This window comes from Esox lucius, chromosome 16 (genome assembly GCF_011004845.1).
Source record: "Esox lucius isolate fEsoLuc1 chromosome 16, fEsoLuc1.pri, whole genome shotgun sequence".
NCBI lineage: Eukaryota > Metazoa > Chordata > Actinopteri > Esociformes > Esocidae > Esox > Esox lucius.
Window position 1 is genome coordinate 23,382,554 of NC_047584.1, and position 16,060 is coordinate 23,398,613.

The window sequence follows — 16,060 nt, forward strand, 5'->3', positions numbered from 1 at the left end:
GACAGACGACGAGGAGGCAGCAAAAACAACACGAGTAAATCAAAAACACCCCTAAATACTACTCTAGTGATAAGTGAACGTACTCCTGAGGGGTGTGGACCTATATTGGATAACTTATGTGAAGACTGACTATACCTGGCTTGGACATCAGGGAACAGCAACACAGAAATAGAATAGAAGAGGGAGATAACCCAAAACTGCATTTATTACCAGTTCCACTCACACCATCAGATAAACACGTCATTAAAAGCCTCACTAGGTCCTTTAAAATCAGCACACTCAGGTTAAAAACACAGAACTAATAGCATCAGAATGGCGTACCAACTGTAGTCGGCTGGTAAGGTTTACTTGACAACAGCGAATATGCTAAAATGTCAGCGGAGTTAAATGAAAAATGTGGATACTACATCTATGGCTTGAATTAAATTTGAAAAGAAGGTTAAATCTCATTGCTTTGTGTTGAGTACATACACATCAATGGGGAGTAGCAGCACCTCTGCCCTCAAACAATATCAAAGGTCTCACAGAATTGAGCTTCAGGTACTGTTCACCTCATCTAGTATGCTGACCACCATTTGTATATAATTATATGTAAACTGTGTGCACATTGTTCATTCTGTCTCTTAATGTGGTCTACCACTAGCAGCACCATGACACCACGTACAGTTCAGAGTATGTGTAAACATACCTGTAACACATAGTTTTCACTAGCCCTTTAGTAAAGACCCCCAGATTAGCCACGTCTGTAATCCAGCATGTGCAAATCGGTTACATGTTTAGAAATGATGGATCCTTCGCACCGGGTCGGTCCACTAGTAATGTACGCTTTCATCCAACGCATCTTCTAGAGGTTTGAAAATAGATTTGAACCAGGAACGCTGTGGGTACATTTCCGACACAGGGCCAGTATGAATGTATGGAAATGTACACACTACTTAAGGTTGCCCTGGATACGAGCGTCTGCTAAATGACCTGAATGTAAATGCTTGAGTGGTTTAGTAATGTCACTGAGCTTCATTTAATGAAAATGTGTTATAGTGGCATTTCACAGTCTAGCCATGTGGTGTGCTTATTAGGGGAATTTACAGACAATGGACAGCATTACTACTGAGCTGTGTTATTTCCTTTGAAAAGACATACAGGTAAAAAAAAAAAAATCATTATACCGTACTTGCAATATACTGACGCCGTCTTAAAGAAAGCGACCACAGCGACAAAAAGCTTCAAGAACCATGTTGACAGAGAAACCCTACTAATGCTAGGGCATAACTGACTCCATACAACGTGTCTGTGAATTCGGAGGGCATAACAACTAGCAGTCTAGTTACATGACAAGCGTGACTTGACACATATACCAAAGAGTTAAGAGATTTTAGGTAACCCTTGTTACTTGTTGTGTACAAGCTCCGTGCTATTTTGCAAGTTAGTTGTAAGTTGGTATTTATTGGGAGTTTAATGGTGCACATCTGCAAGAGTGCAAGAAAGACACTGCTCTGTGTGTTTGTATGTGTTTGTGTGTGTTTGTGTGAGTAAGAGAGACAGTCAGCAATTTTCCTGAATAGAGGAGAAAAGCACAGAAACAAGAGATTGAAGAAAAAGAGGAGGAGGATTGCCCGACGAAGAGGCGTTGACTCATGCGAGAGGCAGGGGTGGGAGTAAGGTAGGCTTTGACAGGATATTGACTCATGGCGTTATGTCCGCTCGCTCCAGCTGTAAGCCACAAACAGCAGGAGGAGACAGAACACATGTACCAGGCTCGAACCAATCAGGTCCCAGGGCTGCCAGGCAGGGGGTGGAGCCTGGGCGACCTGTGTAGAAGCCTCGGGGGCAGGGCTTGGGTTTTGGCCCTCCACTTGGCTGTCTGAGTCCCTCCCCTCTCTGGGGGTCTCCGTGGCAACCAGGGCGCACACGGTGACACGGATCGGCCGCAGGTGACACTGGATGATGTCATATGCTGAGCAGAGGGACGACTGAGGCCCGGAGAAGTGGACGAGGAGGAGATTGAGGAGAAGGAAGGTAAAGGAAGATAAATGGAGGAGGGTTGGAAGATAGAAAGCAGTTGAAGGAATGAATGGAGAAAAATGCAAAAGTAGGGAAAAGCATGACACAGGTGGATAAAAGCAAAGGGGTCACATGAGTAACATCAAGGGATTTTGAGAATGAAGAAAAGAAACAGCCAGATGGAGAAATATGAACAAAGAACAACACAAGAGAGGAAATAGCGCAAAGAAAGAAGATGTGTCAAACACATATAATAAGGGACGAAAATGCAATGAGAGAGAATGATGGACAGAGAGAAACCATGCAGGAAGTTAACCGGTGGGAGTAGAGGTCAAGGGTCAATATGTATGTTTCTGCTCAGAACTAGGCAGGTGTGGGTTACCAAGGCAGCATCCAACGCTGCTTTTTGAGAGAGTCTGAATAACTACATTTACAAACCTAAGACTGAACCCTGGCTCTCTCAGAAAGCATGGTGTGCTGGGGTGTAGAGAATTAGAAGCCATGAGGATGCGGGTGCTGTTGGCCAGCTACACCCTCACATGCAGCTGCAGTTGCTAGCATTACCTTTCGATCCAGCACAGCTCTCCTCTTTCAGCCAGGTAGCAACATTTCAGCCAGTCAAGCAGCAGTAGTGTCAGCAGCAGGATTACAGGCCGGCTCGGGCCAGGCTATACAAGCAGAGACTGACTAGCAACAGCTAGCAAGCAGGGGGTCTAAGGAAGCAACCAGGACGTATCAGACAGGCCCTCACTTGGTAACTGTGCTACTGTGCATTCGGTTCCGGACCTAAAGGCTAGTTAAATGCAGTGACAAGAAGGAAGCTTTTGTTCTCGTAGTGAGAGAAAATAACTGAGTTAAACTACATCCCTTCAGGGCTTACTAAACCAGGGTACGTTCACATAGAGTCACTGTAATACTGACAACAAACGGTGGTTATATTTACTAAAGGAGCCATTAAACAATAAGTCACCAGGGTCACTGGGATAATTGGATTCTAACACACAGACACGTGTAGTAAGTCCTAAGCTATCATACCCATGGAACACTTTTCAGTCAAGTAAAGAACATACCATTTCTGCAGTGGTGTTCTGCAGGAATGAGAGCACACAAGCTCCTTTTCCATTTGGCACCAACAGTAATTTGGTAGCAGTGCAAATTAGCTCAAAGCCATGATGGATAGCAATGATGCCAGCATAGTCCAGTGGAATGACGATGATGATGCAGCTACTGTCATAACCTTCTCTCTCAGGTGAGAGGGATGGGGGATGGGGATGGGGCAAGGTGATTGGCTAGATTTACCAGTTCTGGGATCAAACTCTTTGCTCTGTAGGGTTGTCCCCAATGTGAAATACGTTAGTGTAAACTAAAGATATTGTTAACTTGTGAAATGGTCAAGTTTCATCCCAGCACTAGCACAACGCCTCTGTAATAGGGTCTTTTGGTGTGTAGGACCTACTTGCATTACAGGCTTAGAGCATCAGTGATCCCCAATCAGCTCACCCAAAGCTAGATTACAACCAGACTATTAACGGTTCTACAAACCGAAACAGATCGAGCATCACTTTACCTCAGTTAAAATCTAACTCAGGTGAATCTAAAATAGCTGCTGATTTAGGATCAGTGAAATGCCACTATTTACTACGCAGCAGACGGGAGGGAGGGGTCTCACCTCGGGAACACCCATCTTCCTGCAGGCATCCAGGAAGTTCTCCACGTTCCTCCGACACTTGGCCATGCTGAGTTTGGGCTAACGGGTCACACACATGGTCAAACACCAACCGCAACAGACGATAACACAGATGATCACCCAATCCCCCCTTTCAACCCCTCATCACACTTACCACGGCAGGCGAGGGCACATGGATGCTTGCCACAGAGCGTGGGCGAATGTGATTGGCTAAATGGCAGAGTACCACCCCATCCATGAGGGAGGAGCCTAGGTCTTCAGGAAGAGCCACCTTCAATCTGCTCTCTATGCTCTGGATCGACAGAGAGGGAGGGCAACAATGGGTCAAAAGAAACCCTAACACCCCCAGCACGGTAAAGGTAATAATCCAAGGCAGCGAGAAAGAACAGGTCCCCCACCTCTCTGAGCTGTTCCATCAGCTCCAGCTCTTCTCTCAACTGTTCCATCTTCCTCCTCATGGTGAACTGAGGGTCCACGGACTCCAGGCTCTTGTGGGTCCTCAGGAACACTGTGGAGAACACCCTGCAGTTAGACCAGGTGCTCAGCAACTGGCCGTGACCAAGTTGAAACACACACATCCCACCCACATGCAAGCATGCACTTAGCGCCCTTCAAAGGGTCTGTATGTAGCCTGCACACACATGACAAAATACACGGACATAGAGATCACTCACAAAAGGATGCCTAGCTACTGTACACTGGCATAACTACTTATTCAAATCCACCCGTGGAGATGCAAAGCTGGACTTGAGCTGGTTTGCCTTCATTGTCATGGAGGCACAGTCATCTGCACTGGAGAGTGAATGCAGAATATTTGATTGCCTAAAGGAATTTCACTTAGCTAGTCCTGCATACTAATAGACTAAATAGCATGCCTTCCATGCCTACATTTGATGAGTTCTTAGGAGTTCTTAAGAGTGATGAGTTCTTGCAATGTTCACGATCTCAAATCAGCAATTCAAGCATAACAATGCCGAAGCAATGTAACGGCGTCTTTTAAAAGTGTGTGGGCGGGGTGTTTTGAACAAGCTTGGCCTCTGACCTCACACTCTACAGAACAGCATGTTACAACACAGGAGTGAATCATTTACATGATCAGCGGCCTCTATTCTTATCAAAACCCGCGTAACAGCAACCCTGTAGAGCTTAGTGTCACGCCACACTTAACAACACATACAGCAGCTCTGTGTTCTGGAACATATTCATTAAGACCACACGGGGGAGCCCAAGTGTCATCGCCGATCGGCTCTTTTACCCAAGGAAAGGAGAATGCATTTCAAAGTATTTAAACTGGGCCATAATGACATGGGCTATATCTGACCATCTCACACGGGGCAATGGCTCGCTGAGGGTCTGTCTCCCTAGGAAGTAACGGATAAACACACAGAGGCCTCAGTCAGAAGCATGCCTGGCTGACAACGATCAGAGCTGGTAGAGATGGATTGCCAGAGACAATGATAACACTCCCCTATCGTCGTACAGAGAACCGGATGTTGACTATTATAGAGTGTGAATGTTATTTGATTGGGAAATTAGTTTCATACAAAGATACCGCGACAGAATGAGATGGGGGCACAGAGAGGAAATCATCACATAGATTACTGGAAACACAAACGGAGGGAAAACATACCTAATTCACTCTAATACTATTCAAGCTACCCCAACACTGGCGAGACAAGATGGGAATAACACATATAGCCATTTATAGCAAGAACTCAATCCCACTTCACTGTTAGTGGGTGGCTCCTGACAACAGGGAAGTGTTTCTTTAAGACCCAGAGACTCATCTTAAAGATGGCCAAACAATGATGAAGCAGACATATCATTCATTACAAAATTATTAGTCCCTTTCTTTCCTTCTGTTCTTCTCTTGTTCTCTCTGATAGGCTGGTTATTAGTTTCTAGAGGTCCATACTGACAGGCTGGTTAGTCCCTAGAGGTCCATACTGACAGGCTGGTTAGTCCCTAGAGGTCCATACTGACAGGCTGGTTAGTCCCTAGAGGTCCATACTGACAGGCTGGTTAGTCCTTAGAGGTCTATACTGACAGGCTGGTTAGTCCCTAGAGGTCCATACTGACAGGCTGGTTAGTCCCTAGAGGTCCATACTGACAGGCTGGTTAGTCCCTAGAGGTCCATACTGACAGGCTGGTTAGTCCCTAGAGGTCCATACTGACATGTTGGTTGGTCCATAGAGGTTCAGCAATTGCCTCATTTAAGACAATTTTTGAAAGCTCAGTCACAGACATAGCAGACTCTCATAACATGCTGGAAGGATGTACCAGGTCTGTGCTATACCATTCAGACAAGGCTTTAACAGGTCTGTGATATACCGTACAGACAAGGCTGTACCAGGTCTGTGCTATACTGTACAGACAAGGCTCTACCAGGATTGTGCTATACTATACAGACAAGACTGTACCTGGACTGTGCTATACCGTACAGACAAGGCTGTGCCAGGACTGTGCTATACCGTACATACAAGTCTGTGCCAGGACTGTGCTATACCGTACAGACGAGGCTGTACCAGGACTGTGCTATACTGTACAGACAAGGCTGTGCCAGGACTGTGCTATACCGTACAGACATGGCTGTGCCAGGACTGTGCTATACCGTACAGACAAGGCTGTGCCAGGACTGTGCTATACCGTACAGACAAGGCTGTACCAGGACTGTGCTATACCGTTCAGACAAGGCTGTGCCAGGACTGTGCTATACCGTACAGACAAGGCTGTACCAGGACTGTGCTATACCGTACAGACAAGGCTGTACCAGGACTGTGCTATACCGTACAGACAAGGCTATACCAGGTCTGTGCTATACCGTACAGACAAGGCTGTACCAGGACTGTGTTATACCGTACAGACAAGGCTATACCAGGTCTGTGCTATACCGTACAGACAAGGCTGTACCAGGACTGTGCTATACCGTACAGACAAGGCTGTACCAGGACTGTGCTATACTGTACATATCTACAGCATCTTTCTTTCCATCACTCCCTCCCCATCATTAATGCTCAGACAAGCAGACCATCTGGGCAGCTTTGGAAACAGAAAGACACAGAATAATTTACCTCTCGACAACCTAGTCCCGCAGCAATGACACAGCAAGAGCCTGTAATGGGTGCAGAGTGTAGCCATGGAGACCCTGGAGTGACTTTCTTGATACCCGAAGGTATGGCTCCAAAGATGGGAGGAATCCCTCACAGTATTGATGGCTTATTTTAAATGGCTAACGTGGTGTTGAAAGACATTAAAGATAACACATGTTATTGAGACAACAGACTATGTTTGGGCGTGGTTAGGCAGACATTGTAATAGTGACGAGCATATTCAATAGGAATCTGTCTTTTATTTAATTGGTAATTTAGTTCTTCTTTTGTGCTCCCCAAACTAAAAGTGGCAATATACCATTGCTCCATTAAATAAATCTAATAAAAATAAATCAAACAGTCTCTGTAGTTGTTGCCCAATAATAATAATAATTATTATTATAATTAATAATAATAATAATAGATTGCAGTCCCATAGCACATTTGACATTGTCTCAATGCACTCTGAAAATGAGCCAGCCAGCCTCTGAACCTCCATATGGGTTTCTCAGTTAACTGGCACAGTTCAGCCCTGTTCAGTCTAGTCTAAACAACCAGAGGTGCCATGGATGCATATTTTTTAAAAACGGTCCGAAGCCGTGACCCGGTCACCATTCACTGTGTATACCATTCATTCTCAGACAGACTAGGAAGTCTGTCAGTCTGAATTCACCTCACAGTCACACACCCCAAGGCTTATCAACCTTAGTTCAGGTCTCTCCTCCTCTTTTTCCTCAGTCTACGACTGCTGTCTGTCTACATTTCAGTTTTCATTGCTTCATCACTTTCTCTCCCTCCCAATCTCTTACTCTCTTGTTTCGCTTTCCTAGGGGGATTCAGGATGGAGCCTCTCAGACAAACATGGACGACCTTCAGAACGGCCAAATGTTCTGACAAATGAAATGCAATCTGGGGACAAAGAACAGTGGGCCGATCACATTCTTCATCCTGCTGACCAGACTGCATTAGCTCAATGTGACAGAGAGAAAGAGAAGGGAAAGAGAAACGTGTAATCCTATGTGAACTTCATAGTTAGAAAAACAAATGTGTTACAGTAAATATGCAAATTAAGGCCAGAAAGACCAAAAACAGGAAGTCAGAGCTACTGTCTGGCTCCAGTATAAAATGTTCCATTCTCGTTCTTCAGAGAGAATCTGTGAGATAATCTGTTTGGGAGATGCCCTGTCAGGTCCTGACTAAGTCTTGGCATGCATGTTGGCATTTCCTTTCTCCTCTCTTCCAGAGGGATGAACTGACAGGGTCAGGGGTCAGGGTGAAGGGAAGAGACTAAAGGGGGGATATTAAAAGGGGTGAGGACTGGTGGGGTAATTACAGGGCAGAGTACCTCCACAAGGTCTCCGGGGGAAAGCCAACTCTCCCAAGGTCCATTTAGCTTCAGTGGAGCAGAAACACTTAATCTCCATGGCCCTTTCCTGCTAAACTCTACCTCTCTTTCTACAGCCTTCCAGAGCAATAGATAGCATCTCCTCTAAAAAAGCATAGTTGGCTAGGGTGTGTGTGTGTGTGTGTGTGCGTGCGTGTATTTTAATCTCAGATCGGATTATGACATTTGGCAGCTCAAGGGGAGGGGTTAGTTTCAGTGTCAAACTTACAATTCGGTTTTGTGTTACAACTGGGATAACTTAGGTTTAGGCGTTATAAGTTAGGCTTAGGCAATAATGTTAGATGATTATGTTAAGGCATAAATGTTAGGTCACTGATGTTAAGGTTATAGTTACGATACTATTTCTCTCTGTGATGTACTACTAACTTTTCTCAGTTTCCTCCAATTTTAAATTTTAGAAGGAGATGAGGTCCTGGTCCACACCTGCGGATTACCTGGTTTGGGGGGACCGTTGCTGTTCCTGTCCTTGTCCACCTGGTCATACTTCTGACCTAGTCTAAAATCAAATATACTCTGGATTTAGCCAAGAGAAATGTATTTATTATTCCAATTGGACTCTTAATATCTCACCCAGCACAGCCAGAAGAGGACTGGTCACCCCTCTGAGCCTGGGTCCTCTCTAGGTTTCTTCCTAAAATTCGACCTTCTTAGGGAGTTTTTCCTAGCCACTGAAATTCAACACTACTGTTGTTTGCTCCTTGGGGTTTAAGGCCGGGTGTCTCTGTAAAGCACTTTGTGACAACTGCTGTTGTAAAAAGCGCTTTATAAATACATTTTGATTGATTGATTGATTGATAAGGGAACATGGATTTTTTTGTCCCCACAAGGATATAAATACAAGGCTATATGTGTGTGAGACATATGAGACAGGTATATAGATGTTGAAATACGAGAGACAGAGAAAGAGAGATATACATTTAGTACATGTACAGTCAACAGCAACTCCAGTTCAACAACAACTCCAGTTCAACAACAACTCCAGTTCAACAGCAACTCCAGTTCAACAGCAACTCCAGTTCAACAGCAACTCCAGTTCAACAACAACTCCAGTTCAACAACAACTCCAGTTCAACAACAACTCCAGTTCAACATTTTCTGGCAGCACCAGAAGGGTTCTACCCCAGACGGAAATCCTATATTGGAGAGGAAGTCTCCAATCCTGGTTCCTAGTCAGTCAGAGCAGCAGCTGGCATTTTCTCTAATGACTCAAAGGTCATTAGCTGCAACAAACATGCTGTGTAACCAATCCTTGCTGGTGTCACCCATAGATAAGAAAGCCCTTACATATGTGGTGTGACATTAGACACACTTTGATTTGTTATGGTGCCTTCAGCTCAGGTTCTGTAACCTCACTGTTGATTAGGTCAGATACTTGTGACTGGTTACAAGTGATGTCACCTCCCTGAGGCATTTCAAGTTTAATGGTGATTCACTGACAAATTATTAAGTAATCCCCACTGTTCTGACTAGTAGGACATTCAGTGCTTCAGGCCACTGTTTCTGCGTGTCAATATTTTGACATTCTACATTTGCCCCATTACACTGATGAAAGACTTGAGATCTTGTGTCAAATTAAAAGTATTCTATAAATAAAATATAATTATCATTAGCAACAAGAGTAAAACAAATAAAAGGTTTATGTTGACTTTGACATCAAGCTGATTTCATAAAAGTGCACCCCAAGAACAATCATGTAACATAAGTTGCCCGGGGGGGAAATAAGTGCTTTCTGTTTCCATCCTGGCAGAGGTGGGATATCCCCAGTGAGACCATTATCTCTAACAGTTAAAATATAAAATGAAAAATACCACGAGCCATAGAGAGTGGAACAGGCAACAGAAGAGAGACCAGCGCCAAGCAAGTGTCTACACTGTGGTTGTACCAGGAAGGAACACGCTGAGACACCCTGGGCCGATGTCTGCACCAGGAATGAACATGTTCTCTCTGTCAGATACAGTGTGGTAGTGTCCTGTGTTGTGTTGTTGGGTGGGCTTGGACCTGTACAGCAGACCTCCTTCCAATGTCTCAGACCACATTGATGCAGTGATGTGCAGACATAATTTAACTAAGTTTCCACCACCATAACACAGCACACTACACACACACACACACACACACATACATACACACACACACATACATACATAGCACACTTGTCAACATGAGAACAGACAAAGGAATGGAAATACGAAGAAGGAAGAAGAGTGCGTTAAGTGTGGAAGCTCTCTAATGACCCACTAGACCTCAGAAAGCAGAGCTCTGCTCCCATACAGTGGATATACAGTGGATATATACAAAAGTCTACACACCCCTGTTAAAATGCCAGGTTTTTGTGATGTCAAAGATAAATCATGCCAGAACTTTTTCCACTTTTAATGTGACCTATAATGTGAACAATTCAATTGAAAAACAAACTGAAATCTTTGAGGGGGGAAAATGACAAAATAAAACCTTACAATAACCTGGTTGCATAAGTGTGCACACCCTCTTATAACTGGGGATGTGGCTGTGTTCAGAATTAACCTGTTCTTGTGTGATGATGAATTAATCATCATCAAGTGGAGAAAATATGGCACAACAGAGACATTACCAAGAACTGGACGCCCCTCCAAAATTGATGAAAAGACTAGACGAAAACTGGTCAGGGAGGTTTCCAAGAGGACTAAAGCAACATTAAAGGAACTACAGGAATTTCTGGCAAGTACTGGCTGTGTGCTACATGTGACAACAATCTCCCGTATTCTTCATATGAATGGGCTTTGGGGTAGGGTGGCAAGATGGAAGCCTTTTCTTACAAAGAAAAACATCCAAGCACGGCTGAAGTTTGCAAAAACAAACATCAGCAAGTCCCCCAAAAGCATGTTGGAAAACGTGTTATGGTCTGATGAAACCAAGGTTGAACTTTTTGGTCATAATTCCAAAAGGTATGTTTGAAGCAAAAACAACACTGCACATCACCCAAAGAACACCATACCAACAGTGGTGGCAGCACCATGCTTTGGGGCTGTTTTTCTTTAGCTGGAACCCAGGGCCTAAGTCATGGTGGAGGAAATTGCCTTGACAAGATGTGCCATGCTAATAGACTCCTACCCAAAAAGAGTCCTGTAATAAAATCAAAAGGTGCTTCAACAAAGTATTAGTTTAAGGGTGTGCACACTTATACAACCAGGTTATTGTGTTCTTTTTTTTTTTAAATTCTCAAAGATTTCAGTTTGTTTTTCAAATGAATTGTTCACGTTATAGGTCACATTAAACGTTGAAAATGTTCTGACGTGATTTATCTTTGACGCACTGTTTCACATCACAAGAACCTGGCATTTTAACAGGGGTGTGTAGACTTTTTATATCCACTGTATGTATTCCATGTGGTCTGAGGCTCAGATGTGACCACAAAGGTCATAGAAAGAGGATAGAAGGATGAGAGGAAAGATCCCAGATAGAGCATGGTAGAAAGTACGAGATTAGGAGAGAGAAGATATGTAGAAAAATGTAGGGGTGTGAGAGTAGAGTGGGTGAAAATGAAATAATAGTCACACAGATACATATTGTTTGCAAACATCTGACACTGTCACGCTTTTTCTGAGACCTTCCAACTGGCTGATAAGTTGGGAGGAGTGACCTACCACTGCTGTGCATGCCTCCATCGCCTGGTCTAGGGGGAGTGTCTTTATGGACGGACAGAGCCTGTGTAAGGAGGGGGCGGAGACAGGGTGGGGGCGAGCAGGGCAGTGAGGCAGGGGCTAAAGTTAGAGAGGGTGAAGGACAGGGTGGGGCGGGACCGTGGTGCAGGGGGCGGGGCCGAAGAGAACAACACAGGTCCATTCCAAAACCACCCCGAAACACAAGACACCAGAGAAAGTTGAGGAAAATCAGTTATGCATTTTAAAAGGGAAGGAAATGAAACAGGCAGCAACCATTGATAATCGAATACAAAGGCAGGTTGGGTAACAAAAGGGATGTGATTGGTGTGAAAACCAGCGTGAGGTCATGCGGTAGTTGGCCAAAAATTTAAAGGAAGTGAAGGAGAGGAGGAAAGAGGAAAGGAAGTGACAAAGGAGAAGCCATGAAAAAACAGAACAAAACAAAATATAAAATATAAAAAAAATATTAGTGCCATTTAACAATACACATTTCATGACATGCCATTAACGTTAGTAGGTAAAGCAACAGTACATATCACAATCTAGTATCCTATAGCACTTAGCAAATAGCTGGACGGATGCTAGCTCTACCTATAGAAGCGCATACATCAGAAGGTAGAGCCGTTTCAGTGAGCCTGAATCCAAAGAAATCTGACCATGAGGCACGTATTTCCTGTGGTTCAGCTCTTAAGGGAACTTGATTTTATCAGTCAAAAAAATTCAATGTCCTCCACAGTCCCTCAGGTTTGGATGCAGGCACTCACATTCACGTCTTCCCAGCAAACACATAGCACTCGAACAGCCGTTACAGGAACATTGCAGGAGGTGATTTTTTTGTTTGTCAGGCCATGGCTGGTAGCCTCTACGGCATAACCCAAATGCAGCCGCTTTAAAGGGACTTGGGGACAGTGGGTTTTAAGGAGGTACTGGGTGCTTCATTAGAAGTTGTGACTTCGTGGGCCCGCTACTCTGAGGTAAATTATTTGGAAGGGAATGACAGTTAAATGGTACTGAAAGGTGCTTAACCCCTTTATTACTTGGGATAATGCTGTAAGTAGCAGGATCAAGGATGTGGGAGGATTCTGAGTTTGGGGGAGAAACAGAGCTGAGGGGATTGAGGTCCATGTTTTCTTTTGGAGTATGGATGTAAGGCTGGACCACTGATCCCTGGTGTACAGCACAGGGCTCTCATAACCTGTTCTTGGAAAGCTACCATCATTTATTTCAGTTCAACACCAATTCTAAAAACTAGCTGGTTGATAAGCTGAATCAGGTCATTGACATAACACAGGCCCCCCACCCATAGCGTGCTATGCCCAGGCTGAACTCACCCGAGCGGGGTTTCAGCCCAAAGGGAGGGGGTGTAAAAGTGGAACCGCTGCCTGGAAATCGGTCTTCTCCCTGGTGGAGAGTCAATGGGAGTACAAACACATAGGTTAGGGACCGTCTTGTCCAGAAAGTGCAGTTACACAACACATTACACAGGTGGACTGGGTTAACTGGGGACAACACTGCTGCTGAATGTGTTTCTGACCTCTGCATGTGCATTGCTTTCATATACTTTGGATCTGAGCTTCCTATACAGGGTAGCAACGATGACCACAGAGCTGGCTTGCCAAGAACGCGATTCACCCTATCCCTTTATCTATGATCCTCAGGCAGATTGACTGTTATGGCTAGATGTCCTCTAGTTTAAATTTGTCAAAAAACCTGACCGTATATAGATAATATCTGTATTGCTTCAACTTGGCTGAGGTCACTGTTGCTATGGTTGTGTAGCCTGGTACTGTACATGAGTTTAATACGCGGTGGCAGCGCTCTCTTCAAGTGGTGGCAAGTCTTGAATGTGTGCCCTGTCCAGGGCCTTGCTGCGGGCGAGGGGGTAGATGTGGGGCCCCAAATGCAGTAGTCCTGTCCTGTCCCCAATAACAGGCTTGAGTGAGTCTGCGTTCGTGTATGACAGCGCTAGCGCAAGATGTTAAAAGAATGGGCAAACAACAAAGTCTGTTCTTCTACTGTTTCGTGCTGTTCTGCCTCCTTTGGTGCTGCTTTGTTTTCACTGCCCTCTGGCTAGAGCTTTTATAAAGACATTAAAATTGTAATGTTAAAGTTCAAAAGCATTTGTTTAGGACCAGTGAGTGAGCCAATCCCTGTCTCTTGCTTTGAAGTATACGACCAATCATTAGCTGGAGACTCTGTGCTACAGTTACTAGGGTACTGACACAGACTTGGAACAGGTTCAAATTGTCATGGTTGTTAATTATTGGTCAGCTTCACATACTTGTAACTATAGCTACACACAACAAAATCCCAAAACAGACAACATCAACACAGACACAGCACAAAAGAACAGGCCTCAAATAATTGAAAGGAATAATAATAAGAATTACATGCAAAACGACATACAGATCTGAGAAGGTCATGGGTTGGCTAGTTAACAGGAGAGAGGTCACACCAGCAAACACAGAATCTACTGTTCACATGGGGCTGAATCCTAACTTGAGATCCAAGTAAACATTCATACATTCATGCATCTAAGTCAAACCTCAGGTTACACACAGATCTTGAGTTAGGATTTCCCCTCTAATGCCCTTAACCACATATAAGATCAGCTACCCTTACTACAGCCTTCTTCTGAACTATGAAAAACTTCACACAAAAACTGACTTGGAACCAGTGGTTAAGAGCATGACATGACTACACACAAACAATGACACAGGATGAAGGAAGTCGGAGGCAGGGATTGGCTGGTAAGCCTGAGGGGGCGTGGCCACCCATGGCTTGTAACAAGGGTTACCTGGTTTGACATATGTCTCTCATACTGTTGGCATGCAAGCTGGGCTTCCAGCCTGGCCCTCTCTAGAATGAACTCTCGCTTCTTCTGGAACTCAAAGCCTCCAGCGGGTGTGTCCCACTAGAACATACCAACCGGGGGAACTTATTTGTACATCTACTTTGTACATCTACTACACCAATAGAAGTTTGACCAGAAATCCATATACTCTACAAAGGAGACACCAGGCCCGGCGCCACGGGGGGGGTGGGGGCAAAAGGGGGCATTGCCCCTCCAGATAAAATCTGTGCCCCCGCAGTTTTGTTTCCCCATAAACACTGCAAATGGTATATGCCCCCTCATTTATAAAACATGCCCCCTCAGTCATTTGATCCTGATGCCGGGCCTGGGAGGCACGCTTGTACTGGAATAAAACTCCCAAGTCATCTTAACAGCATTAAACTACCAACGAGCAGCAGAGCTCTTTTACAGGCGACGTGAGATGACATCAGTGGAATATGAAGGGGGGTGCTTGTTCAAAGGGTCACCAATTTCACACTAACCCAGTAGAGGGGTTTTTATTAACACAGTTAGTTTCAGAGCCTTTTACATCCTTTGATATACGCAGAAAAAAGACAAGTGTTCGCAGTAAAAAGCCGCGTGTTCGCGGTAAAAAAGACGCGGGTTCGCGGTAAAAAGACACGTGTTCGCGGTAAAACTATGCTTGTAGGTGTATACGTGTTGAAGTGAGACTACGTGTGACTCCTATATGAAAGAGGTCTCACCTTCGGTGTGGTTTGTCCTTCACTGTCGTCACTTTCTTGGCCACTACAGTGAGGGAGAGACATAAAGGTTAAGACATATACACACACACAAAGTAGGGATGCGCAATGGACACAGCGTAATTATCTGAATAGTATTTCTTATTATTCTAATAGTATTCGGTTACCCGCAACTGGCCTTGCATGTTTCAATTTTTTTTTTAAATACAGATACAACAAGGGTGCTACTACATAAAGAGTGAAGGTGTGGGTGTCGTTCTAATCCAACTCAACGGCCGTTTGTGTGAGAAAAGAGCGAGCGCACAGGAAGTGCTGTACACTCGCACGAAGAAGAGTTACACACTCGCATAAGTCAGCTACAAAACTAGACGCCAAAATGTATCAACACAACACTGAGTTTATTGGATGGAGAAGTCTAGAGACACTAGTTAGCTAAGCTAGCCAGCTATAAGCTATTTGCTTAACTCACCATTTTCTGCACTCCCAACAGCCTTTAGATTCCACAGCCCAACTTTAAGTAGTGTTGCGTAGCCAAATCAGTCTTTTAATAGTATTTAGAAAAACCATGTGCAGAGCTACTGATTTCTACCGAAAAAATGTATGAATAAAATACACACACACACACACAAGAACTCAAATACCAACTTAATTTTGGTTATTCGAATATTCGACTAACAGTGCC

At 44.4% G+C, this 16,060-nt stretch overlaps 1 protein-coding gene across 6 annotated transcripts in view; it reads right to left on the minus strand.

Annotated features, from left to right (window-relative positions):
- Positions 1–16,060, minus strand: part of lrch1 (leucine-rich repeats and calponin homology (CH) domain containing 1) — a 58,764-nt gene that overhangs the window by 2,263 nt on the left and 40,441 nt on the right. Inside the window, exons 13-20 of one of the 6 annotated variants that reach the window (XM_010880042.5) lie at positions 15,382–15,424; positions 14,621–14,737; positions 13,155–13,224; positions 11,806–11,922; positions 4,087–4,196; positions 3,843–3,980; positions 3,671–3,748; positions 188–1,970 (exon numbers count right to left, since the gene is read on the minus strand). In XM_010880042.5, coding sequence (XP_010878344.1) covers positions 1,692–1,970; positions 3,671–3,748; positions 3,843–3,980; positions 4,087–4,196; positions 11,806–11,922; positions 13,155–13,224; positions 14,621–14,737; positions 15,382–15,424 — 952 coding nt within the window. In that variant the 3' untranslated portion in view covers positions 188–1,691. Of the gene's footprint in view, positions 1–187; positions 1,971–3,670; positions 3,749–3,842; positions 3,981–4,086; positions 4,197–11,805; positions 11,923–13,154; positions 13,225–14,620; positions 14,738–15,381; positions 15,425–16,060 lie in introns of those variants that run through there. The other 5 variants (XM_010880046.5, XM_010880043.5, XM_010880044.5 and 2 more) reach the window with 5 other exon arrangements.